The sequence below is a fragment of the Orycteropus afer genome, unplaced genomic scaffold, assembly GCF_000298275.1.
Source record: "Orycteropus afer afer isolate SDZICR_OR568_19922 unplaced genomic scaffold, OryAfe1.0 scaffold00044, whole genome shotgun sequence".
In the NCBI taxonomy this organism is placed as follows: domain Eukaryota; kingdom Metazoa; phylum Chordata; class Mammalia; order Tubulidentata; family Orycteropodidae; genus Orycteropus; species Orycteropus afer.
Genome location: NW_006921631.1, coordinates 2460303 through 2487962, shown reverse-complemented (window position 1 = coordinate 2487962; position 27660 = coordinate 2460303). Strand labels below are relative to the sequence as shown.

At 38.3% G+C, this 27660-nt stretch overlaps 2 protein-coding genes across 2 annotated transcripts in view; one reads left to right on the top strand and one right to left on the bottom strand.

The window, feature by feature from the left end:
• Nucleotides 1-1637: 1637 nt before the first annotated feature.
• METTL18 (methyltransferase like 18) lies at nt 1638-2756 on the bottom strand. The gene has a single exon (XM_007937707.2). It carries the CDS (start codon nt 2754-2756, stop codon nt 1638-1640), a length of 1119 nt encoding a protein of 372 aa, XP_007935898.1.
• A 1906-nt stretch (nt 2757-4662) lies between these two features.
• Nucleotides 4663-27660, top strand: part of CUNH1orf112 (chromosome unknown C1orf112 homolog) — a 59100-nt gene continuing 36102 nt past the window's right edge. The window contains exons 1-8 of the mRNA XM_007937777.2: nt 4663-4773; nt 12815-12854; nt 14598-14686; nt 16478-16582; nt 18025-18165; nt 18961-19126; nt 21294-21378; nt 23566-23704. Of these exons, the coding sequence (XP_007935968.1) occupies nt 4663-4773; nt 12815-12854; nt 14598-14686; nt 16478-16582; nt 18025-18165; nt 18961-19126; nt 21294-21378; nt 23566-23704 (876 nt within the window). The remainder of the gene's footprint in view (nt 4774-12814; nt 12855-14597; nt 14687-16477; nt 16583-18024; nt 18166-18960; nt 19127-21293; nt 21379-23565; nt 23705-27660) is intronic.

Genomic DNA, 27660 nt, shown 5'->3' with positions numbered 1-27660 from the left:
TAAAAAGCTTGTGAGCAGCCATCTAAGATAGAATACTGGTCTCTACTCATATGGAGCAAAAGAGAAAGATGGAAATCAAGGACCAAAGAAGAAACCAATCCATAGGACTAAGAGCCCACACCAATGATAACCTATGCAAACATGAGACCTGAACTAGGTTCTGACCAGAGACATGACAGAAAGTCCCAGATAGAATGGAAGAAAAATGTAGAACAAAACTCAAGTTCCTTAAAAATGCCAGATCTACTCTACTGAGACCAGAGGAACCCCAAAGATTATTGCCCTAAGATATCCCTTGTACATGGAACTGAAGCGATCTCTGCAGGTCATATAAAAACCTAACAGTAGATTAACATACAAAATAAACAGTATCACCACGAGTAATGTGCTTCCTCAAACAATGAACTATATATGAGCCCAAAGAGTCAACATTTATCTAAAAACAAAGGTGAGAAATCAAGAAGGGTCAATGGAACAGAATAGAATGGAAGTAATGACCATGTTGACACATTGTAAACCGTGTAACCAAATGACAAAGAACAATTTGTATTAAAAAATTGTTAAAGGGATCCTAATTTGCTATGTAAACTTTCACGTAAAACAACATATATATGAATTTTTAATGTCATGTTTTCCTGGGAAAAATTTCATATATTAAATGTGGTAGAAAGACCAAATAGAATGAAGGTAGGAATATAGAGAAATTCCCCACAAAATCATTTCCTAGGCGATTTCACTAAAATGCCCAGGGGCACTTTTTTGCAGTCTCACCTAGCAAGTACAAGCTTGCCAATACAGCTGGTCTGTTATTTGGATAAACAAAACTAAACAAACTTAATTTCAGGAAAAAATAATAGCAAAGCAGAAATTAAACACTCAAAACAGAATTTTTGGTTAGCTCAGTGCAAAAACGGTAAGGAGGCCACATGTTCTGACCTCCTCTAATCCCACAAGAGGAAGACAGGATTACCAGCAGTAACCCAAGGCCTATTACTGCAAGGCCAGGCATGTTGCCTCCCTCCAGCCTTTTCACCAACCATTCCTCCCAAAGCACCCACCACCTCTTTCCTGGGTTCGATAATTCGCTACAGTGGCCACACAGAGCTCACAGATTATGGGGTTTATTAGGGAAGCACTACAGGCTACAATTCAAGTTCAGGAAAAAATGCTCAGTCTCTCTCCCAGCCCACCGTCTCTCAGCCAAGTCTCTCACAGTCTCTCCCCCAGCAGTGCATGTCCCTTAGTGTCTTACTCAGCAACGCGTCTCTTGCATCTCTTTCCAAGCAGCACGTGTCTTTCAGCAGCGCGTGTCTCTTTTAGCAGCATGTCTTCCTCAACCAGCAGTCAGAGAGAGTTCTGTCACTAGGAGGCCTCCTTTTGAGCCCGACAGGGTTGTCAAACTAGCCAATCATAGCATCAGAACTCTAAGCACTTGAGAGAGAGTGGGAACCTTCCAGAACATTGTTTTGTGCCACTCCCAACAGAAGTACTCCAGGTGGACTTCAGCAATCAGGAACTCCTCAGTTGCCCACAGAAAATCCCACTTGGAGTTTACAAAGACTTATGGGTAGAAAAGCCACACTAAGTAATTTACTATACCACACTCAGTTTATTTCACTGAGCACACTCAGTGGACATTAACTGGGGTGCTTAAAAGTCAGTTCAATTAGGACTCTCTTCAGCCCTTCATCAATTATTTCCAATGTTCTAGTCTCAAATACATTCCTTTCTTCTACAAACTTCTGAAAGAGATGAACGCCTCCACCTACACCAAAATAATGTGCTTTGCTGGCCAAAAGCACCTGTCCATTTTTATCTAATAGTCTAAGGAATGTTTGGTGCAAACTGCTATAATAATCTGGATTGTAAATGGTTTCTGAGGTGAGAATGAGATCATACTTTTCAAAGGGTTTTTCACTACTTAGTACAAGTTCACAAAACTCAGACCACTCCCCAGAAAAGAACCGACATTTACTTAGTTCTTGTGCTAATTTTGATTTTCTGCATTTTTTCACAGCTGGTTCATTTATATCATTTTCTTCTTCCACAGAAGAATTAGCCACTACATTAGGTAAGGTTACTTCATCGATCACCAAACTGTTGTAATCTTGAAAATGAATTTCTTTGGCCGCTCCCTGAAATGCAATTATACCCAGTAACCCTGATCCACAGCCAAGATCTAACACCTTTTTCCCAAAAAAGTTCACTTTGGCATTTGTTAAATAAGCCAGGAGATCGAAGGTACATTCCCAGATTTTTAAGCCTCCTTCATAAACACCTGTAATCAGATCAGAATGAGAAGAAAAGCTTTTTGAAACTATATTTTCTCCAGGGAAGTTCTTTTCCAACAAGATGGTTTTCACTATTGATACATTAACATGCTGGAGACCTGGTAAAGTTTCTAGAACTTTATTTTCTAACAGTTTCTTTAAATCTTTAGGCATAGCATGCTCTTTGGCAACTCTCAAGCAGGGCTGTTCTTTGTGTGGTCCCAAGTTATTTGAACTATTAGTTACATTGAGTGGACTGTCTCCATCTTGAGAAGGAGTTGCATTTCCCACTGACTTATGGCCCCAGAAGTGATCCTGAGGTAAATCCAATTGTTCGGTAGAACATTTTCTGTCTCCCTGTTTTCCTTTTTGACTTTCGGGGACTGATGACTCTTCTGAGGAATCCAAGGTCAAATCTTCATCTCCAAAAGTTGTTAATTCATTTTCCAAATGGCCTTCTATAGTGAAATTAAATTGAAAGGTCATCTTCTTATTCAATATACACACACTCCTTAAATTCAATTGAAGATCCTTCAACTTCTGGATAGAATTTGATGACACACACAAACCTGCCTCAATTATTCAATTAGTTTTGTTGGGGTCAACTTCTCATTAGATACTTATACACAGTTAAAAATATTTAGAGATGTCTCCAAATGCCCTTTTAGCTTTGTTCTTTCACTTTAGTTCTGTAGAAAAAGAGTAAATGATTATTAAAGTAAAATGTCACATTTTCCTAGAATATAATATTAAACTGCCACCTATATAGCTTCCCTTTCTATAAAACCTGAGGGTGCAGAGAGAAATGGAGCATTGAAAAAAATCAAACAAAACAACATCAGCAGCAACACCACGACCAAGAAATACAAAGTCCAAAACTTTCGGACAGGACATGGCAAATCTACCTACTTGTATCTTTCTGCTGTCTTGACCACTCCTAAACATACCAAAAAAACAAACCTATTGCTGTAGACTCATCGCATGTCTAAACATGTTGTTGTTGTTATGTGCCATCGAGTCGGACCCGACTATTGGCGACCCCTCCTTGGGTTTCCGAGGCAGTATCACTACGGAAGTAGATTGCCCCATCTTCCTTCCGAGGAGTGGCTGGTGGGTTTAGTCATCCCTTAAACTGCCAGAATTTCTTCCCTCAGTCAGTTAACTGCCTCAAATAACAAGAATCAAGTCTTTATTAAGTGAGCATTTCTTTACAAACATACTGGTATGCTCTGCTGTGTGTATATATATCCAAATGACTTCACCCTAAGATACAGGAGTTGGGAAATTTTGGGGTAATTAGTAAAGATTTTAGAAGGAAGATTGGGCAATCTACTCCTGTAGTGATACTGCCTCGGAAACCCAAGGAGGGGTCGCTATGAGTCGGTTCTGACTCCATGGCACATAACAACAACAGTAAAGATTTAGCAGTAGAAAACCCACTGCTTTCCAGTCGACTCCAACTCATCGGGACCCCATGTGCCACAGAACTTGGCTCCATAAGGTTTCTTCACTGTAATCTTTACAAAAGCATATGGCCACGCCTTTCTTTCGTGGCACTGTTGGATGCCAGTTTGAACTGCCAACCTTTCAATTAGTCTATGCAGACTTTTCGCCACACAATAAAGACAACTTATTTTGGAGAGGCCATGAGAATCTTCTCTGTACCTGCACTATGCTAAGCACTTACACCACCTACTTCAATTTTCACAATTTTGGTAGACAGGATGTTTATTCCCACTACACTACTTTGTAGTCTCATTACACAGTAAAACGGGTAGCAACGGTCCTTGTTTCCTCTACCCCACTGCACAGCTAGGCTGGGAGTCATTTCAGGCTGTAAGTCCCAAGTTAAACTCGACCCCAGGTGGGAGACCTCAAAACTCCATGATAGTGAGAGCCGCAACTTTGTGGCTGCCGGACCTTACCTCGTTAAGGCGTCTTCCCTATATTGCAACTTTTAGTACCACACAGATGTGAAGATGAACATTGAAACAGAACACCACATCACCTCACTGGGAAACGCCACACCACGCAGTCCCCTAGGACTGAAAGCGCGCACCAGTGAGCTGAGTCCTCCATGAGCTAGACAAGCCGGGCCTTCATTCCTGGTCCTGACAGCCCCAGACAGGAGAATGATACGGCTTTTGGCTTCCCCGTAAAGATTTACTGCCGTGGAAACCCTGTCCTATAGGGTCGTTATGAGTAGGAATTGGCTTCAAAGTAAGAGGTTTGATTTTTTGTTTGGAGAGTCCCGGCTCGCCAAGAATCCCACCCGGCTTCCTCTCTATGGTTTTGGTGCCGGTGGAGAAGTCGCGAGACATGCTGGGACAGTGAGAATTTCCGGTTTTAGTTGCGGCGGGACAGGTTTGAAGCTGAATTCCTTGGCGAGAGTATGTCTCAGGATCGCACGGCCCCAGCGAGCGTGGTTTCTCTGGAAGAATTAAGTAGCTGGCCAGAGGAGCTATGCCGCCGGGAACTGTCGTCTGTTCTGCCCCGGCTCCTCATATCCTTGGCTGTCACTTCCTTCTAGAGAGAGGGGTGGAGCGGCATCTCCGGACTTCTCTGTCCCTTCATACTAGTGCAGTGTTCCTGCGGCCTGAGTCCTCCCCTCTCCGTGTGGATGAACGAGGGAGATGAGGACGAGCGAGAACCATGGGTGATGAGATCGAGGGCATGCCTGATTTTGGCACTGGGGGAGGGTCGAAAGATTCTGTACTACAGTTTTGGCAAGTGGACGTGGTGCTTTCTTCCATTCCTCCTTGTCTTTGAGTTCTTTACACGTCATGTGCAATTAAGTGTAAATTCTATTGCCTTTGGGGCCAGGGAAGGCCAGGACTCAGACCTGAGCGGTAAGACTAGGTCTGGCTTTTTATAGCTGGATAAGGTACGGCAAGAGGGAGAACACAGTTTTTATAATCTATAAAATGGGTGGTGAATGTGAATAATTCCACCGTAAGTGTTGTGTGAATTAAGAACGTGGCGTAGCGACAAATCTGTAAAAGTCATTCTATAAACAAAAATGTTCGTTTTTCTCCTTTTCTCTTGGACCTCTTTTCCCTTATTGCTGTTTAGAATGAGTGACTTCTTTTGGTTTTTGGCTCTCGGCTGCTGGGTTTGAGTTGCTTACTATCTACACTGTCCAGGTGTAAACCAGTTTCACGCCTTTGTGGCAGTAAATGTGCCCAGAGTCTTAGCCCCTCATATGAAAATTTAATACTTTTTTACATCTTCCTTGTACTCACGTTCAACATCAAAAGAAAACTACACTCAAGAAAGACTGAGCTTCACTTGAGAGATTCTCAGCACTACAAATATTTTTACAGCTACATTCACGTTAAGTAAATATCACATCAAATAGAAGTCATTCACCTAGGTATTAGCAAAATCCCACTAGGTACCAGAAGCCCCTTTTTAGTCATTGTACAGATAAGGAAATAAGTAAAATATCATTGCTGTCCTCAGGAGTTTTGACTTGGAAAACAAATAGCTAACTTTCCAATAAAAAAAAAAAAAAAAAAATTTACTGGTGCTTAATATGTACCAAATGGGAGCTCTGGGAGCATAGTGTCTAAGGCACTTGACTGCTAACCAGAAGGCTGGCGGTTCAAACCCACCAGCCACTCCTCGGAAGGAAGGTTGGGCATTCCTACTTCCGTAGTGATACCGCCTCGGAAACCCAAGGAGGGGTCGCTATGAGTCGGGGCCAACTCGATGGCAAACAACAACAACAACAACAATATGTACCAAATAGGAGCCCTGGTGGTGCAGTTGGTTAAGTACTGGGATGCTATCCAAAGGGTCAATTGTTGGAACTTAACAGCAGCTCCCCAAGAGAAAAGATCTGGTGATCTAGTCCCATAAAAATTACAGCCTAGGAAATCCTTTGGGGGCACTTCTGCTTTTATCACAGGGTAGATGTGAGTTGGAATCAACTCTGCAGCATACAAAAACAAAACTTGTATCAGGCACTATTCTATTCTTTGAGGGAACAAAGATAAGGAACATGGTTCCTCTCCCTCCCCTCAATTTATAGAGGACTTTGCTCTGGTGGCATAATGCCTAAGGCATTTGGCTGCTAACCAGAAGGCTGATGGTTCAAACCTACTGGCCACACTCCTTGGAAAGAAGGTTGGGCAATCTACTTCTGTAGTGTTACTGCCTAGGAAGCCCAAGGAGAGGTCGCTGTGAGTCAAAATCGACTCGACGGGCATTGAGTTTGGTTTTTGGTTTTCACTTATTTGAAGCTGAACATTTTCACCTGTCTTTGCATCTCTAGCTAGTCAAAAGAACCCACCGATGCCACCTCCAGCTTTCTTCATCTTAGCAAAGGGTTTCAAAAACTGAAATCTTGAATCCTCTTGCTCACTCCCAGCAAATTCTGTTCTCTGACTCCAAACTGTATCTTGAATCAGTCTACTTTTCTCCATCTCCGTTGCTACCACTCTATTCCAAACCCTGTCACCTGTCACCTCTCACCTGAACTATAGATAATACTTTCCTTGTTTCTATTCAAGACCTCTTATAATCCATTCTCCAAAAGAAGTTCACAGTGAAAAACATTGATAAGGTCGTTTTAAGTCCTCCCTCACCAATTCAGTGGCTTGTTATCAAATTTGTAATAAAATCCAACCTTACTTTAAAGGGTCCCCACGATCTAACTCTTGACTTTCTCTAGTACCTAGCTCACTACATTTTGGTAAGAAATAAATTAAGCCCACCTTCCTCAGGATTTTTGGGCTAGCTGCTACATGTAGAAGAGTTTCAATCTGATAATGTTGGTGAGATAATGCATACAAATAATAAGAGAAAAAGTGGTAAGTGATTTAAGATAGATATAGATAAAATACTATAGAAATGCTGAGGAGGGAGACATTTCTTTCCAGTATTTGTTGTTAGGTGCCATTGAGTTGGCTTCAAGTCACAGTGACCCTGTTTACACCAGAACGAAACACTGCCTGGTCATGTGCCATCCTCAGAATCCTTGCTGTGCTTGATCCCATCATTGCAGCCACTGTGTCAGTCCATCTCATTGAAGGTCTTCCCCTTTTTCACTGACCCTCTACTTTTCCAAGCATGATAGCCTTCTCCAGGGAATGGGCCCTTCTGACAACATGACCGAAGTGGGTGAGACGAAGTCTGCCATTTTCACTTCCAAGGAGCATTCTGGCTGTACATCTTCAGGGACAGATTTGTTCATTCTTCTGGTAGTCCATGGTACTTTCCATAATCTTCGCCAACACCACAACTCAAAAGCGTCAACTTGTCTTAGATCTTACTAATTTCATATGCATATGAGGCTATTGAAAATACTGTGGCTTGAGTTAGGCACACCTTAGTCTTCAAAGAGACATCTTTGCTCTTCAGCATTTCAGAGAGGTCTTTGGCAGCAGATTTGCCCAGTGCCATATGACATCTGATTTCTTTCTTTTTTTTTTTTAATTGTGATTTGGGTAAAGATTTACAGGGCAAGTTCACTTTCCATACAGCAGTGACATCTGATTTCTTGACTGCTGTTTCCATGGGTGTTGATTGTGGATCTAGGTAATGTGAAATCTTCAACAACTTCAATCTCTTCTCTATTTATCATGATGCTGCTTATTGGTCCAGTTGTGAGAATTTTCATTTTCTTTATGTTGAGGTGTAATCCATACTGTAGACTGTAGTATTTAATCTTCATCAATAAATGGTTTAAGTCATCTTCACTTTCAGCTAGCAAGGTTGTGTCATCTACATGTCACAGGTTGTTAATTAGTCTTTTCCAATCCTGATGCCATGTTGTTTTTCATATAGCCCAGTTTCTCAGATTATTTGCTCAGCATACAGATTGAATAAGTATGGTGAAAGGATATAACCCTGATGTAAACCCTTCCTGATTTTAAACCATACAATATCCCCTTGTTCTGTATGAATGATGGCCTCCTGGTCTATGTACAGGTTCCTCATGAGCACAATTAAGTGTTCTGGAATTCCCATTCTTCTCAGTGTTATCCATAATTTGTTATGATTAACACAGTCGAATGCTTTTGCATAGTCAATGTAAGTAAATATCTTTCTGGTACTCTTTGCTTTCAAACAAGATCCATATGACATCAGCAGTGATATCCCTCATTCCACATCCTCTTCTGAATCCAGCTTGCGTTTCTGGAAGTTCTCTGTCAATATACTCTTGCAACCGTTTTTGAATTATCTTGAGCAAAATTTTATTTGCATGTGATCTTAATGATATTGTTTGATAGTTTTCACATTCTGTTGCATCACCTATCTTTGAAATGGGTACACATGGATCTCTTCCAGTCATTTGTCCAGGTAGCTGTCTTCCAAAATTCTTGGCATAGATGAGTAAATGCCTCCAGTGCTCCATCTGTTTGTTGAAACTTCCCAATGGTTATTCTGTCAATCCTTGAAGCCTTGTTTTTTGCCAGTTCCTTCAGTGCAGTTTGGACTTACTCTTTCAATACCATTGGTTCTTGATCATATGCTACCTCCTGAAATGATTGAACATCAACCAGTTCTTTTTCGTACAGTGATTTTGTGTATTCCTCCCATCTTCCTTTGATGCTTCCTGCATCATTCAGTATTTTGCCCATAGACTCTTTTATTGCAACTCAAGGCTTGAGTTTTTTCTTTGGTTCTTTCAGCTTGAGAAATGCTGAGCATGTTCTTCCCTTTTGGTTTGCTAGCTCTGGTCTTTGCATATTTCTTTAACTGACTTTGTCTTCTTGAGTTGCTCTTTGAAATTTTCTGTTCAACTCTTTTATCTTGTCATTTCTTCCATTTACTTTATTTACTCTCCATTCAAAAGCAACTTTCAGAGTCTTTTCTGATATCAATTTTGGTCTTTTCTTCCTTTCCTGTCTTTTTAATGACCTTTTGTTTTCTTCATGTATGATGTTCTTGATGTCATCCCACAATTCATCTGGTTTTGGGTCATTGGTGATCAGTACATCAAATCTGCTCTTCCGATGGTCTCTAAATTTAGGTGGGATATAACAAGGTCATATTTTGGCTCTCATGGACTTATTTTAATTGTCTTCAACTTCAACTTCAGCTTGTCTATGAGCAGTTGATGGTTTGTTCCACAGTCAGTTCCTGGCCATGTTTTGGCTGAAGATATTGAGCTTCTTCATTGCCTCTTTCCATAGATATATTCCATCTGATTCTTGTGTATTCTGTCTGGTGAGGTCCATGTGTATAGCTGCTGTTTATGTTGTAGAAAAAAGGTATTTGCAATAAATAAGTAGTTCATCTTGCAGAATTCTGTCATGCAATCTCCAGCGTTATTTCTGTCACCAAGGCCATATTTTCCACCTACTGGTGATTCTTCTTTGTTTCCAACTTTCACATTCCAGTCACCAGTAATAATCAGTACATCTTGATTGCATGTTTGGTTAATTTCAGATTGCAGACATTGTGAAAAATCTTCAGTTTCCTCATCTCTGGCTTTAGTGGTTGGTGCAGCAATTTGAGTAATAGTAGTATTGGTCTTCCTTGTAAGTGTATGGGTATTATCCTATCACTGACAGCATTATATTTCAGGATAGATCTTGAAACATTCTTTGTGATGATGAATGTCATACCATTCCTCTTCAATTTGTCATTCCCAGCATAGTCGATCATAGGATTATCTGATTTAAAATGGCCCAGACCAGTCCATTTCAGCTCACTAATGCCTAGGATATTGATCTTTATGTGTTCCATTTCATTTTTGACAACTTCCAATTTTTCTACATTCTTACTTCATGCATTCCATGTTCTGATTATTAATGGATGTTTGCAGCTGTTTCTTTCCATTTTGAGTCATTCCCCATAAGCAAATAGAGATCCCAAAGGCTTTACTCCATCCACTTTTTAAAATTGACTCTACTGTGAGGAGGCAGCTCTTCTCCAGTTGTATTGTGAGTGCCTTCCAACCTGAGGGGCTCATCTTCCAGACTGTTTCAGGGCTGTTCATGAAGTTATCCAGTACTAAATCAGTGTTTCACTGTTTTCATAAGGTTTTCACTGGCCAGTTCTTTGAGAAGCAGATGGCCCCTTCCTTCTCTTGAGTCTGTCTTAGTTTGGAAGCTCTGCTGAAATCTGTCCACCAAGGGTGACCCTGCTGATATTTGTTATACCGGTGGCATAGCCTGCAGTCTCACAGCAACATGCAAGCCACCACTCATCTGTTGGTTTGTCGTATTATGGTGGCTTGTGTGTTGCATTTCCTGTATTAGAAACCAGAAATCAAAGGACTGTTATGGCACTGTTTCTTATCTGTCAAAAATATATGTGGTTTGAAAAGGCAAGTTTATCTCTGAGCAATTTTGAAAATGTTTGCTTTAGTATTTTCATAATAACTGCTTACCTAGTAAACTTAGGGAGCTCTGGTAGCATAGTGCCTAAGGCACTTGACTGCTAACCAGAAGGCTGGCGGTTCAAACCCACTGGCCACTCCTCGGAAGGAAGGTTGGGCAATCTACTTCCATAGTGGTACTGCCTCAAAAACCCAAGGAGGGGTCACTATGAGTTGGGTCCAACTCGACGGTACATAACAACAACAACAACAACAGTAAACGGTACATAACAACAACAACAACAACAGTAAACTTAGGTAAAAAACAAAGGTAAGCCAGTAATTTTTTTATTGTGGTGAAAATAGGCATAACAAAACATCCCTCAATTCAACAATTTCTACATGTATAATTCAATGATACTGATTACATTCTTCAAGTTCTACAACTAGTACTGCCATCCTTTTTCAGATTATTTCACCACCATTGACATAAATTCAATGACCCCTCCCTCCCACTTCCAGTAACTACTAATCTTTGGTTTTTATATATTTACTTATTTCACGTGAGAGATCATAACAGTATTTATGCTTTCATGACTCACTTGTTTTGCTTAGCATAATATCTTCAGAGTTCAGCCATGGTGTGACATGAATCTGAACTTCTTTTCTCTTTATAACTGACTAATATTCCATTGTATGTTTATACCACATTTTGTTTATCTATCGGTCTATTGATAGGAGTTTCCGTTTTCACTGTTGTGAAAAGTGCTGCAGTGAGTATTGGTATACAGGTTTCTGTTTGCGTTCCTGCCTTATTTCTGGGTATATACCTAGAATCAGGATTGCTGGGTCATATGGTGATTCTGTGTTCAAGTTTTTGAGGAACTGCCAAATGGTTTTTGAAGTGGCTGTACCATTTTATATTCCCACCAACAATGGATAGAGATTCCAGTTTCTTCACAACTTCCTCTACGCCTGTTGTTTTCTGTTTATTTGATCATTGTTTCTCTGATGTGGATGAGGTGATATGTCATTGTGGTTTTAATTTGCATCTCCATCTCCCTAAGGGCTAATAATAGGAGTTCTGGTGGCATAGTGCCTAAAGTATTTGACTGCTAACCAGAAGCTGGCTGTTCAAACCCACCAGCCAGTCCTTGGAAGGAAGGGTTGGGCAATTTACTTCCGTAGAGGAGGGGTTGCTATGAATCCTATTCGACTTCATGGTGGTGAGGTTTTTTTTCCTTTAATGGCTAATAATAGAGCCCTAGTAGTGCAGTGGTTAAGCACTTGGCTGCTAACCAAAAGGTCCCACTGAACTTCCATAAAGATTTGCAGCCTTGGCAACACTTTGGGGCAATTCTACCCTGTCATATAGGATCACAGAGTCATTTCCTAATGGACTCCACAGCTGTGGGTTTGGGTTTGGAATGGTGAATGAGGGAGCCCTGGTGATGCAGTGGGTAAGCAGTCAGCTGCTAATTGTAAGGTTCGGAATTTGAACCCATCGCTGCTCTGTTGTTGTTATGTGCCGTCGAGTTGGAACCAACTCATAGTGACCCCTCCTTGGCTTTCCGAGGTGGTATCTCTGTGGAAGTAGATTGCCCCACCTTCCTTCCAAGTAGTGGCTGGTGGGTTTGAACCGCCAGCCTTCTGGTTAGCAGTCAGGTGTCTTAGGCATTTCACCACCAGAGCTTCTACCACTGCTCTGGGGGAGAAAAATGTGCACCCAGCCTCTACAGCTTTGGAAATCACATTGAGCAGTTCTACTCTGTCCTATAGCATTGTTGTGAGTTGGAATTGACTCACAAGCAGTAAGGTTTTTTGTTTGTTTGTTTCTAATGGCTAATAACATTGAGCTTTCATGTGTTTGTTGGGCCGTTTGAATATCTTTGGTGAAATATCTGTTAAACTCCTTTGCCCATTTTTTGGTTGAGTTGTTTGTGTTGTTAAGTTGTAGACCTTATATATATGTATACTTTGGATCTTACACTCTTATCTGATCTGGTATGTGATTCCCCTAGATTTTCTCTTGATCTGTAGGTTGTCTTTTAACTTTTTTGATAAACTTTCATGAACAAAAGTATTTAATTTTTATGAGGTCCCATTTATCTGTTTTCTCTTTTGCTGCTAGTGCTTTTGTTGCCAAACTAGTTATTTGAGACTAATTTAAGTGTCTATATTATAGATCATTGCATAAATTCCAAAGAAGGGTTTTTTTTTTCAAGTTACTCTTATTAGTGAATATCTTTAGCGTCTTCCTTAATTATTTTACTCTATGTACCAACATTCTGACAGTTGGATTGAGCATATTCGTAAGTAGAATTATTTTAATTACATCATTTACTTTGATGTCATTGCGATCTGAGTTTTGCGTATTTCAATGGAAGTGACATTAAATTTTTGTATTCCCTTCACATTTAATCATTTCCTATTGTAGTGTTAGGACCCCTGTAGTGCAGTGAATAAGTGCATAGCTGTTAACCGAAAGGTTGGCAGGTCAAACTCACCAGCTGCTCCACAGAAGAAGGATGTGGCAGTTTGCTTCCGTGAAGATTTACAGCCTTGGAAATCCTATGGGACAGTTCTACTCTGTCCTAAACAATCACTATGAGTTGGAACCAACTCAATAGCAATGGATTATCTTTACTATAGTGTTGTGGTTTCTGAAAACTTCAGTGAACTTAGAATGACCAATTTTCTTCAAATTATAGTACTTAAAATTAATTATTTAAATTTCATTTTGAACAAAAGTATTAATTTGATGATGTATGTATAAGCACAGTACAAATTTTAAGTGTTAGATGTTAAACTGTGATTAAATATACCAAAAAAAAAAACAAATTCACTGCAGTCAAGTTGGATCTGACGCATAGTGACCCCTCCTTGGGTTTCCAAGGCAGTATCACTACGGAAGTAGATTGCCTGGTCTTCTTTCAATGAGTGGCTGGTGGGTTTGAACTGCCAGCCTTCTGGTTAGCAGTCAAATGCCTTAGGCACTACACCACCAGAGCTAGATGTGTACATAAAACAATGTGTAATCTATTTAATATTCTTCAGCCTTTAACATATTTAGTGTCATTTAGAAAATAGTTTATAAGTTACAAAAATTTGATTGCCTAAGTGATGACAAATTTATCATTTGGAGAAAATTGGCTTTCTCATCTCCAGCTGTTTTCATCAATGTTACTTGATGTGATTTACTCATTTAGTAAAAAGGAGCTAGAGACTAAAGACTGTAGACTATGATTTGGTCATATATTTCAGTTTACTAAAAGAGCCCTGGTGGTGCAGTGTTTAAGCTTTCAGCTGCTGAAAGAAAGTGTGGTGGTTTGAACCTACCAGCCACTCTGAGAAGTGGCAGTCTGAAGATTTGCAGCCTTGGAAACCATATGGGGCACTTCTACTTCTGTTCATATTTTACTTGGTTGTGAAATATTTGTTTATAATTTTGAATTTGTGTTGCCTGTTTGGTATAATTTATTTTAAGTAGCAGAATTATTTTTATCCTATCAGCATTACATACGTTTATTGCAGAAGATTTGAGAAGTGTGAAAAAGATAATAGTCAATGAAAAGTCCACTAATCAGAAATGATTGGTAACATTTTGATATAGAAAATTCTCATTTGATTTCTATATGTCCCTCCAGCCTATCTGTCAATCTTGGTATGCACATATTTATATATATTAAAATTGGGATCTTTCTATTTTGGTACCTATTTTAACTTTATTATGAACCTTTTTTTTTTTTTTCTCTCTTTTAAGTAATTTCTGATATTTTAATGATAGCAGAATATCCAATTCAGTGAACATCTGTTTAGCTGGTCTCCAGTTGTTGGACATATAAGTTGTTTCTTTCTTTTGTGGGGTGGGGGTGGGAGGTTGTTTATTATTTCAGATACTTAATAGTTTCTCCACAAAGAATATGACATATTGAAACTACAAAGTTTTAGATCAGTCATACTAGCATATTCTTGAATTTGGTAAAGAGCAATGATCTTTGTTGGCTAATAAGACTTAAAATTTTTGTGAAATATATTAATACTTTTCTTTATAGAACTTCTGAAAATAATTATAGAAATGTTTCTACCTCACATGAACCACCTGACATTGGAAAAGACTTTCTTTTCTCAAGTATTACCAAAGGTATATTATTATTATTTTAATCAATCAACATGTCATAAAGATTGTTGTCTCAGTTTTAGATTATTTATTCTTGTGGCTCTGTTTTTCTAATGTATCAAATATATTTGAAATACAAGTAAAGTAGTAAAAGATCTCATGTGAAAATATGGTGTGAGGGTGATCATGAGGCATTAAAAACTATTTTCAATTGTATCCTCTACTCATTGAATTTAAATTATATTGGGAGCTCTGGTGGCGTAGCACGTAGGGCATTTGACTGCTAACCAGAAGGCTGGAGGTTCAAACCCACCAGCCACTCCTTGGAAGGAAGATTGGGCAATCTGCTTCTATAGAGATACCGCCTCAGAAACCCAAGGAGGGGTCACTATGAGTCGAATTACTTTGTTGGCAGTGAGAGAGAGCGAGCTAATTTTAAATAGTCTTGCGTTTTAAACCTACTAAATGAAAAATTGGAATGAATGCTGAAGCTTACTAAGCTGTCGAGTTGATTCCAACTCAGCAACCCCCATTGGATTTCTGAGGCGGTAAATCTTTATGGAAGTAGATTGCCCAGTCTTGCTTCAGCAGAGTGGTTGGTGAGTTTGAACCACCTACCTTCTGGTTAGCAGTCACATGCCTTAGGCACTGTCCTACCAGAGCTCTTTATTATTCATATATATAATACTTTTTCTCTGAAAAGCACTATCATAGTACTTTTTTTTTTTTAAAATGAAATAAGTAAAGGTATTTTGATACTGAAATGAAACAATTGTTTGTGATAACTTACCCTTGTTAGAATAGATTTTTTTTTTCTTTTTCTTTTTTTTTTACTTTTAGTATGTTTATTGTTTGTTTCCCACTACTTACCCTTAAGCTTCTTCTTCTTCTTTTTTTTTTTTTGGAATAGATTTCTAAGTTTAGCTTTTAAGCAAGCAATATCAGGATTCCTTTTACTCACATTCACTTGATTGTTCTCTTATCTGAAAAGTTTCTTAGGATTTGTTTTTGACCACTGGAAAAATGCCTACATTATATGTAGATGAAAACAGGGCCATTGAGCATTAACAGACCTATTGTTGACTGCATTGTTCTTGCAGTGCTTAGACCATTTAATTTGTTTAGAAAGATCAGAGTATAAAGATCTTAGTGTAGCTTTTCACAGACAGAAACTTAGTCCTGAGCTCGGTAGCATAGTGGCTAAAGCACTTGACTGCTAACCAGAAGGCCGGTGGTTCAAACCCACCAGCCAGTCCTCAGAAGGAAGATGGGGCAATCTACTTCCGTAGTGATATTGCCTCGGAAACTCAAGGAGGGGTCACTATGAGTCGGGTCCGACTCGACGGCATATAACAACAACAAACCCAAGAAGGGTATTTTGTATTGCTCAAAAAGGGCAACTGCTTAGAATTTAATAGTTGATTTAGCACAAATGCATTACCCACTCCAGAATACACCCTTGTAAACGCCTTTATGAATATTGTTTGGTCTTTCATTGTGCAAAGAGCAGTATTTACATTTCTTGCATCTAAAAAAAAAATGAACTTGGAATTTTTTTATTGCTATTATTAAATAGATTCAAATCACAGAAATGAAAAACACATCAATTTCTGTCTAAGACTGTTTTTTTAAGATATTACATTGTAGAAATAGTGTATTTAGTACCATTGTTAAAGTAGACAGTATCCTATGTGTGTTACTAATGCATAATCAATACATTCTATATTCTATGCTTGTTTGATTTTTTTCCTTGAAACATGTATGCTTCCTTCTTAGTGGTTTCTACTCTCTATATAATTTGCTTTGTTTTCACAGACTGTGAAATTATTTGATGACATGATGTATGAATTAACTAATCAAGCAAGAGAATTATCAAGCCAAAATTTGGAAATCCAGAGCACCCTAAGGAATATTTTACAAGTAAGTCAAATGCCTTGAAGAGAGAGAAAAAGAGCTTAGAAGAGTGTGAGAATTGTTATACTAATATTAATTAACCTTGTATTCTTTACGTAATATCCTAATGCTTGAATTAAATTTATAGAATTAAAGATATGAATATAGAAACTTAAATTCTGGGTTCTTTGGTATAATTTCTTGTGTGAAATCTACATAGCATCTAAACTCTTAGAAGAAAGCAAATAATCAAATAGGGTTCCTACCTGTAATTTCATAGCACATGCACTGTCGGGAGCTCTGGTAGCATAGTGGCTAAGACACTTGCCTGCTAACCAGACGGCTGGCGGTTCAAACCCACCAGCCACTCCTCGGAAGGAAGGTTGGGCAATCTACTTCTGTAGTAATCCTGCCTCGGAAACCCAAGGAGGGGTCGCTATGAGTCGGGGCCGACTCGACGGCACATAACAACAACAACAACAGCCTGTAATTTCATAGCACATGCACTGTGTGTGTGTTAGGATTCCACTTTTTTTTTTTTCCTTAAAACTAGCTAGCTAGTTGTTCCAGTTTTTTTAGTTTTAATAGACTGATGGGGGAAGAAACAGTCTGGTTTTTTTTTCCTTTTTAAATTTTTATTGTGATCTGGGTGAACATTTACAGAGCAAATACATTTTCCGTACAGCAGTTCGAACACTTTCTGTTTCATGACATTGACTGCAATTCCCCACAATGTAGCAGCTCTTTTCCCACTTCCTCCCTGTAGTTACCTCTTCCCTGTGTCCTTCTTTCCTATGCATTCCTGCCTGCTGAGCTATCTCCCTGTGCAAACACTGCCCTTCTGTTTTCCCATGATTGATCCTCCAAGGAGTGTGTCTGCCTGATATACGTGTTCACCTTTTATGCCTATCTGTTGTTTGGCTGGAAGCCACAGGAGTGAGTTCAGTTCCAGAGCTGAAGGGTAACTAGGGGCCATAGTCTGGGGGTTCTCACCAGGCTCTATTAGACCAGTAAATCTGGTGTTTTTTATGATTTTGAGTTTCGTTCCACATTGTTCTCCCAGTCTGTCCAGGATCTCCTGCGTTGTTCCCCCTCCGAGTGGTTGACAGTGGTAGTTGGGCACCATCTAGTTCTTCTTCTGATCTGATGGTCATATAGGCTGAGGATTGCATAGCCTGCTAGTCTCTTAGACTAATTGTTTCCATGTGTCTTTGGTTTTCTTCATTCTTCTTTGCAGCAGAACCTGTTTTGTTTACTGCTTTATCCCCAGTACTCTGTATAATACTTGATATCTTTAAGGTATACAAAAAATATATTCTGAAACTTACCAGATGAGATTCACAAGTGGCAAATATTTTGGATATCAAGGTAAAGACAGGAATTAAAATACAAGTGCGGGTCACTATTATTAGGAAAAAAAAAAATATATATATATATATTCTGAAACAAGCTTCTTTCCTTATTTCTAGACAATGGTGCAGGTCTTAGGAGCTCTTACAGGATGTGTTCAGCACGTCTGTGCTACACAGGAGTCCATTGCTCTAGAAAATATTCATAGTCTCCCCTCCTCAGTCCTTCATGTAATCAAAAGTACATTTGTACATTGTAAGGTGAGTAATGGGTCTAAGTACATTTTAAGTGGCCTAGAATCGTGAGTAAAGGAGCCAAGTGAAAGAGTGTTTGTACATATATTTACATGTTAGCCTGTATTATTGTAATTTAACTTTTCCATAGAACAAAGAGCATGTCTCTAAGTATTTGTTTTAAAATAAGTGAGGATTGGGAAGTCATAACAAGTGGGACTTTTTTGGGGAGTGGAGGTGGGAGGTTGTTTTGTTTTTGTGAAAAATCTTACTTCCCATCTATAAATAAACTATGTAGATTTGTGTTGAGTCACAGGAATCATGACATAGTATGTCAAATGGCGTTGGTAGGTCAGATTAGTTCTTCAATGATAGGTGCCTGTGAAGGAACAATGGCCCTTGCTTAGTCCATCTCTACATTATTCAGGCAACTTTAAGGTTCAAAAGCTGATTTGTGGTACAAACACAGCTTTGATATGCTTTGTTGGGTGAGTGAAAGTCATCAGTTAATTAATGCTTCTTTGGTGAGAGGGTGCTAAAATTAGGTCATATAACTGACCTGATATTATTTAGCTCCCTTTTAGTTCTGTATTTGCAAGACTGGAAGCCAGAAACCATATGTTATACCTTACATTTTTTTGCATCTCTTGAAGTATGCGATCCATAAAGGATATTCACTAAATGCTTGTTTAATGAATGGATATGTGATTCAGTGAAAAGCAGTATGTAATTTAACATCTTTGATAGTATTAGTTAAAGTAAATTTGGTTCCTGAGCTCTTTCTGACTTGCTTTTTCTTGTTTTTTATTCATTTGTGATCAGAATAGTGAATCTGTATATTCTGGGCGTTTACACCTAGTTTCAGACCTTCTCCAGGCTCTTTTTAAGGAGGCCTATTCTCTTCAAAAGCAGCTAATGGAACTACTGGATATGGTTTGCATAGACCCTTTAGTAGATGAGAATGATGATATTTTGAATATGGTAATAGGTGAGTGCCAAAACAATCTGCTTAGTATATGTTGTCCATTGTCTATAAATTTATAAAACCTTTGTAACGGTTAAATTATTGAATCCTACACTGTTTCTAGTGATTCATAAAGGCTTAGTCACTCATTATGAGTACAAAAATAATTTAGATCCTGTCAATAATAGTCTTTTAAATTTGGAATTTGTTAAATTTAGTTTTGATGTCTTAACATAGATTTGCATATCCAGTTAAGGTACATAATAGGTAATTTCCCCACAATCACTAATAAACATATGTAACTTCATATCTTCTGGGTACACATTCTGAAGTAGTAGCTTTAACATTTTTAACCATAACCAAAAAAAATCAAACTCACTGCTGTCAAGTTGAATCGGACTCATAACAACCCCTCCTTGGATTTTAGATTGCCCAGTCTTCTTCTGAGGAGTGGCTGGTTTGAACCACCAGCCTCTGGTTAGCAGTCAAATGCCTTAGGCACTACGCCACCAGAACTCCTTTTAACCATCACTCAAAAAAAAAAAAAACTGCTGTCAAGTTGGATCCTATGCATAGTGACCCCTCCTTGGGTTTCTAAGGCAGTATTTCTACAGAAGTAGATTGCTCAACCTCCCGAGGAGTGTCTGGTGGATTTGAACCTCCAGCCTTCTGGTTAGCAGTCAGATACCTTAGGCACTATGCCACCAGAGCTCCCCCTTTTAACCATAGCGCAGAGTGAAAAAATACATTTTATATTGCCACCCAAGATACACATAAGTATGTATGTGTGTGTGTTGAGAGTTATTTATATACATGCATAAGTATTTAAGTATTATACATGAAATAATATCCTTTAGACATATGATACACTCTTTCATTTTTAAAAATTGCTGGTTTAACTTACTACATTGATTTCATCACTCACTAATGTATTATTATGACCCAGAGTTTAAAAAACTATGCTCTAAGGTTCTAACTCATAGTGACCCTTCCTTGGGTTTCTGAGGTGATATCTCTATGGAAGTAGATTGCCCAGTCTTCCTTCTAAGGAGTGGCTGGTAGGTTTGAAAAGGGAAAAGATTGTATTCATATCTTTGTTATAAACAGAATAATTTGTTCTGTGCAGTGTATCAGGTACCTTTTTGCTCTGTAACAGACCAGCCCAAAATTTGTTGGCTTCAAACACCACAATTTTATTTATTTATGATTCTTTGGTTGGGTCAGCAGTTTAAGCTGGGCTCCGCTAGAACAGCTTTCTCTGCTCCTCATGGTGCAACTGGCTTGCTCATGGGTGTGTGTGGTCCGTGTTCTCACTTACATGTCTGACTTTTGGCAGAAGTACTGGGCCAGCTGTGTATGGTGCATCATCCTCATTACCTGTTGGTGGTGTTTTGGTTTCCAAGACAGCAAACCCCAATGTGCAAGCATTATTCAAGCCTCTGCTTGCCTCACATTAATTATTTATTGTCCTGTTGACCAAAGCCAGTCATGTGGCTAAGCCCAGAGTCAGTGTGGGAAATGACTGCCAAGTGTGTGGATGGATATAGGAAACAGAGTCAGTATGGCCATTTTTACAGTCTGCCACAGGTTGAGTGGGAGCTCTGGTGGCATAGTGCCTAAGGCATTTGACTGCTAACCAGAGGCTGGTGGTTCAAACCCACCAGCCACTCCTTGGAAGGAAGACTGGGCAATCTACTTCCATAGAGATACTACTTCAGAAACCCAAGGAGGGGTCGCTATGAATTGGAACCAGCTCCACAGCAGTGATTTTGGTTTTGTTTTTTTATGGGTAGACTAGAAGCCTGACATGAATATTGGGCTAATTAGTTTTAATTCTCCCTTGTTATATATACTTTTCCTTAGCAGTTTGTCATTTTTGGATTATACTTAATATCTATAGAATATTACAATTGTAGTAAGGCACTATTTTATATTCCACTGAACTTTTTTTTTTTTCCCACTGAACATTTTTAGTGTCACTGATCATTTTTGAAGTACAAACTTTAGAAATTAAATTTCAATGATTAGTGAAAAGCTTAAGTCAGAAGTTTAACACAATTATTTTCAAACGGTGTTTCCTATATTTAATTTAATCAAATGTCAAATTTCAGTAAATATTTTTAAATAAAGAAGATACTCACCTCATATGTACATTTGAATGTCCTAAGAGTTGTATTATTTTTCTTTGCAGTTATTCATTCATTGTTGGATATCTGCGTAGTTATTTCCAGGATAGACAGTGCATTTCATGCCAATACATGGAAGTTTATAATTAAGTAAGTTTTTTTAAAAAAAAACTTTTTATACTATATCTTCTGTATCCTATATTTTACTTATTTATAAGATTTCTTAGATTACATTTGGAACATTTTGTGTGTGTGTGTGTGTGTGTGTGTGTGTGTGTTTGTAATGTTTACTGACACTGTTCTCTGATAAGCCAAACATCATACATGTAACTCCCAGGGCAAACTGGAATTTTTTTATTCCAATAGAAACTAAAAAAAAAATTCTACTTCGTTAGCTAGTATTTCTGAAATAGCTGGCCAGACTAGATTTTGGCCAGTTTTCTGCTTTTACTATCAGGTATCTTACTTCCAGGATTAGATGAATTAGTTGTTAGAATTAACTTGGTTATAAACAGAATAAGATGGTTCTGTGCAATGTATGAGGTAATGATATAAGTATAAATCTATTTATTATATACCTTTGAGGTGTTCAAGTTTAATTCCATTATTAATTTTAATTTTAATAATTAAAAAGTAATTTTAATTTTATGAAACTGGAGCTTTGTGAGTCCTACTAAGGGGAGTGCTCATAATTTTCCTCAGATTCTTAGGGTTTAGGGAGGTATACTGAAGAAGTAAAAATGATTTAAAATCATAATACATTCAAAGCTCTTGGGTGTTTTCCTTGGATGAGCGAGTCATTAAGTTGTCAACAAGTAACAGTGTGGTAGTTAGGAACACCTGCTCTCGGAGCCAAACTGTGTGTATCTGAATCCATTCTGAAATCATTTACTTGTCCTGTGCCCTTGGGCGGGAGCTCTGGTAGCATAGTGGCTAAGGCACTTGACTGCTAACCAGAAGGCTGGTGGTTCAAACCTACCAGCCACTCCTTGGAGGGACGATGGGGCAATCTACTTCCGTAGTGATACTGCCTCGGAAACCCAAGGAGGGGTCGCTATGAATTGGGTCCCACTCGATGGCTCACAACAACAACAACATGCCCTTGGGCAAGCTGGTTAACTCTCAGAGTCTCAGTTTTCTCATCTGCACATGGAGATAGTAATAGCACCTTCTTGATAGGGGTATTGTAAGAATTGTGTTTATCAGTGTGAAAGACTTAGAATAGTGCCTGACACATAGTAATCACCATTATTATCATCAAATATCTTTCATTTCCGCACCCTACCAATTCATTTTCTATCCAGCATTCAGAGTAATTTTTAAAAAATGTAAATCAAGTTGTTATTCTGCTGCTAAAATTTATCCCATTATGTAGCAACCTAACTCTTTGCCCTTGCCTTCCTCTCCAACCCATATCATGCTGGGTCTCCCTCAAGCCACCATGTATAGCCTAAGTTTCTAAAACATACCACACTCTCCTGTCCGGAGCGTTTTCACAGACTTTTTCCCTTGTGCCTCAGATGCTCATCTCCCCTGGTTTGTACCTTGCTGACTATCTTTCAGTTTTCTCTTTAAATGTCACATCTTCTTGGTAGCTTTCTTTGCCATCCTCACCCTAAGGATAAGTTAGATTATGTTTTCCTATTGTATACTCCCAGAGCACCCTAGATGCTTCTATCGTAGCATTCATCACAACTGTAATTAATTAATGAGTTATTCTTATAATTATTTAATTGTTTTCTTTTATGCTAAGCCACAGGTTCATCCAGACAGGGCAGAAATTGTATCTATTTGATTCACCTTTATCAAGGTCTAGCAGAATGCCTAGAACACAGTAAGAGTTCAGTTAATATTTCACAAGGAGAAAAAGAAAAAACTAGCAAATTAAACAACCAGAACTACTTCAGAGGTGAAATTGAGACATCTGAATTATATCATGTGTAATTTATTTGATGCATTGTTATTATATATATATGTATATATATAAATTAAATATATATACACACATACTGTAAAGAAGTATTTCCATGGGCCTAAATTCCAATGCGGTAAATCTTTGCAGAAGCAGACTGCCTCATTGTTCTCCTACAGAGCAGCTGGTGGGTTCGAACCACCGGCCTTTTAGAAGCCAAATACTTTAACCACTCACTATGCCACCAAAGCTCCTTACAAAACCAAAGGTGGCCAATCTACTTCTGTAGGGATATCGCCTTGGAAACCCAAGAAGGGGTCGCTATGAGTCAGATCCAACTCTACGGCAGTGCGTTTGGTTTTTGGTTTTAAGTTACTTGATATGTTATTTATGGTGCTTGTATTCTTTTCTTTTTATTCATTTAGGCAGAGCCTTAAGCACCAGTCGGTTATAAAAAACCAGCTGAAGCACAAAGATATAATAACTAGCTTGTGTGAAGATACTCTCTTTTCCTTCCATTCTTGCTTACAGTTAGCTGAGCAGATGACACAGTCAGACACACAGGTAAAATATGGTCTTAACAGCATTTTAAAACAGTATCTGTTATTTCCTTTGGCAGTTACTAAATCTCATTTGAATCTGTGGGTTAGTATCTTTTACAAGGTTTTGATTTATTATTTTAATCTATAGAGTCATTTATAAGCCATAGTTACTTTTCAGTGGAACATTACGTTAAGACTCTCCTAGCTACTGTCATTGTTTGTAGTGTGCCAGAGCTACTTTACATGCGAACTGATTGGCCAAAGCCTTCTCTTCAGAATCCTTTCTTTCTTTATGTCCCAGAATAAAAAACTCTTTAGGCCTCTATTTTTGACCTAGCCAAATTGACGTTTCTATCTTTTCTTTACCATTCACTTCAGCCTATATAATATATAAGTGTGTGTATCAATTTTCTAAATTTGGTATATACTTAGCTTCTATTTTTATTTCAAAAAGTTAAACATAGTGTTGAGTTTTCATCTCATTTATGAAAGATTGTGTTCTAAAAATTTATAATATTGGGAATTCTAACTCATTTTAAACAATGTAACACATAGTACCTTTGATTTTAGATTAGACTTCTAAATCTGTTTTAATTTATAATAGGCCTAAATTAATCACACTTGGGACCTAATGGTCAAATATAATAATTTTAATGAGAAAATGAATTAAATATCTCTTTCTGGAATAACAGTAACCCATCCCTTCCTGTCACAGACCTGTGAGCTGTACAGGGAATTCTTTTGTACCTCTTCTCTTGCTTGCCAAGCAGCTGGAGGGTGGAAGTGTAAGGATTCATACAGTCCCTAATACTGGTACCAGGCAACTCCTGGAGCAGGGATGCTATAGAAAGACAGACACTAGAGGAAGGTAGAACTTTGCTTAAAGTAGTAAGAAGGAAATGAGTTGCTTTAAAATGAGGTTAAAAAGGTTCTCTTCTTTTTCTCCTCTTTATCCTCACCTTATATTCCTTCTTTCTTTTTCCCTTTTCATTTTCATTTCTGTTTCCTTCACACACCCTTCTAATTCCCCTCACCTTGCTGAAAGGAGGTGTTATTTGGTTGAATGTGACAGTAGCAGGAAAGTTGCCCTTCTCCCCAATCCTATGTTACTTTATATTTCCAATATCAACCTCATCCTTCCTCAGTTTTCTTCCTGCTTGCTTATCTTGACACCAAGGACCCCCTAGCTAGTGACTGGAAAGTAGATTAGACAGAGGTTCCTAACAGGAATGCGATAGGGAAGGCCCAGGCAACAAGATTGTCAGTCTGTAGTGACAAGAGAGAGATCCTGGGAGTGCTGCCTGGCCCAGGAAACTACTTGTGCATAAAATATGTAGGTTCAGCGTATGTAAACTGCTTGTATATGAATACCAGGAAGCTTAAAATGTGAATTTCTTGAACTGTCCAAGTAAGTTTCATATTTATTTGTGTCAATTTGGGACTGAAAAAATGTGAGCAGCACTACTTGCTGTCCATTGCCAGAGATGGAGCTTTCACAGGTGCAGTTAACTCTAAATTCTGATCTGCAGCACCCTCTGCTGTTCATTATTGGTATTTATTTAGAAACCAAGGTACTTTTTATATTGTTTTGCAAGCAGTTTTGTGGATGCACATGGATGTGTCTGTCAGTCCCTAAATTTGATAAGAAGTTTATTTTCTATTAAGTCTTGAACTTTGTTTCAAAAAGAGAACATTATATTAGACATTTTAACATACAATTTTTTAGTTAGCTACAATTAAGTTTTCCTATAAAGATTGGGAAATTTGTAAGGCCCCAAGATATAATTTAATTGCCACTGTAATTCCTACTTTTGTTTATATAGTACTTATAGAAATTATTATTCAGAAAATAAACATATACCATTATATGTATAAAGAGCTCTGGTGCCGTTGTGGGTAAGGCATTTGGTTGCTAACCACAAAGGTCAGTGGTTCAAACCCATCAGCTGCTCTATGGGAACAAGAAGAGGCAATCTACTTCTGTAAAGATTTACAGCCTTGGAAACCCATGGGGGTTACTTTGAGTTGTAATCAACTTGATGGCAGTGGGTATCGTTTGGGTTTATTATAGGTATTGAGTCTCTGGGTGGTATAAAAGGATAACATCCATTCTCAGCTACTAACCAAGAGGTTGCTAACTGGAAGGTTAGAGATTTGAATTCACCCAGAGGTGCCTTGGAAGAAAGGGTTGGCAGTCTGCTTCCAAAAATCAACATTGCTTGATGTCAATTTTACTCTGATACAGATGGACTCACCATGAGTCAGAATTGACTGGACAGCAACTGGTTATTATAGTTACTGTCCACCATTAGATTTATTGCCTGCTACATTTAGATTTTATCAGTATTTTCCCTTTTTTTAATTTTTTTTAAAAAAAGAATGAATATTCTCATTTCAAAACATTGGAAAATGCTCAGACCAACTGCTCTTCTTTGCTTGCCTTCCCCATGCCCTTCTTTGTTGACATTGAGATGTAAGCTTTCTATTTTAAACAGTTGAGTAAATCAAGATTGGACTGTTACTGTGTTTGTGTTGTTTACTTTGCTTTTTGAAAGAATCAGAATAAAAGCCCTAGATTTAATTAGTGTGCTATTTAGTAACAAAGTAAAACTAGAGCCTTCAACCAAATCTTGCATAATTTCCTCTTTAATGAGAAAGAAAAGAGTAAACTGATAATAAATTGTGTGACTTCATTCATTCATTTAACAGATATTTCTAGAGCACTTATTCTGTGCTGGGAATTGCACTAGGTGTTGAGCTGATCATACTCTGTCCTCAACACCTTAGAGTCTAGCTGGGGAGACAGACAAATAAGCAAGTAATTACACAATAGTGCCTAAGGCACTTGACTGCTAACCAGAAGGCTGGCGATTCAAACCCACCAGCCACTCCTCGGAAGGAAGGTTGGGCAATCTACTTCCATAGTGATACTGCCTCAGCAACCCAGGAAGGGGTCGCTATGAGTTGATCCAACTCGACGGCACATAACAACAACAACAGCAACATAATACTTGAAGAAATTGGAGTTGGCTCATGGCAGTACAAGCTATGTACCTAATCTTGAAGTTAGGGAAGGTTTTTTATGGTGGTTTGACTTCTAAACAGAATAAAATTTCTTAATACATTATAAGGTCAATGTGGATTCGTCTTTAATCTCTGTACTTTTCAACTTGTATAGCATTGTATAATAGAGTTCATGTTCATAATTATCAAAGAAAGGTGGATTTTCATCTATTTCTGCTGTGGAAAATTGATTTCAAATATTTTTAATAATAATGAAAGCTCATGTTCAATTAGTAGATTACTCAGTTCCATTTTGATTGGGTTTAATTAAAGTTTTGCTATATTGTTGGAAAAGAAATAGAACATAGTTAATTGATATTTTTTGTTGTTGTTGTTGTTATGTGCCGTCAAGTTGGACCCTACTCATAGCAACCCCTCCCTTTCTGAGGCAATATCACTATGGAAGTAGATTGCCCAACCTTCCTTCCAAGGAGTGACTGGTGGGTTTGAACCACCAGCCTTCTGGTTAGCAGTCAGGTGCCTTAGGCACTATGCTACCAGAGCTGATATTAAAGTTAAAATATATTTTCATATGAAATTATTCTCAAAGACAATTATCTGTTTGACTTAATTTCATAACATTAATTTAAAGCTCTTTGAATTACGTAAGAATCAATACTTAATTGAACTAAGGTGACTAAGTGTCAGACACTGTTTAAACCTCACAGTAACCCTAGTATTAGCCTCATTGAGGAAATTGGTCCACAGTTAAATAACTGGTTAAATAAGTTTCTCCATATCATGTAGTAGTTGGGGTAAGGGCAAGGTTTAAACCTTGCTAGGGTGCCTCTATAGCCCTCCACATACCCCTCCAATATAACTTACCTAGGCATTAACTCATTGTTTTATCAATTTAAAAATAATGTATACTCACAGTTCTCACTTATTACACAAATACCAAATGTGGAAAGTGAA

Excerpts from the sequence above, each read along its gene's own strand:
- METTL18 (XM_007937707.2), bottom strand. The coding sequence starts at position 2,756 with ATGACCTTTCAATTTAATTTCACTATAGAAGGCCATTTGGAAAATGAA.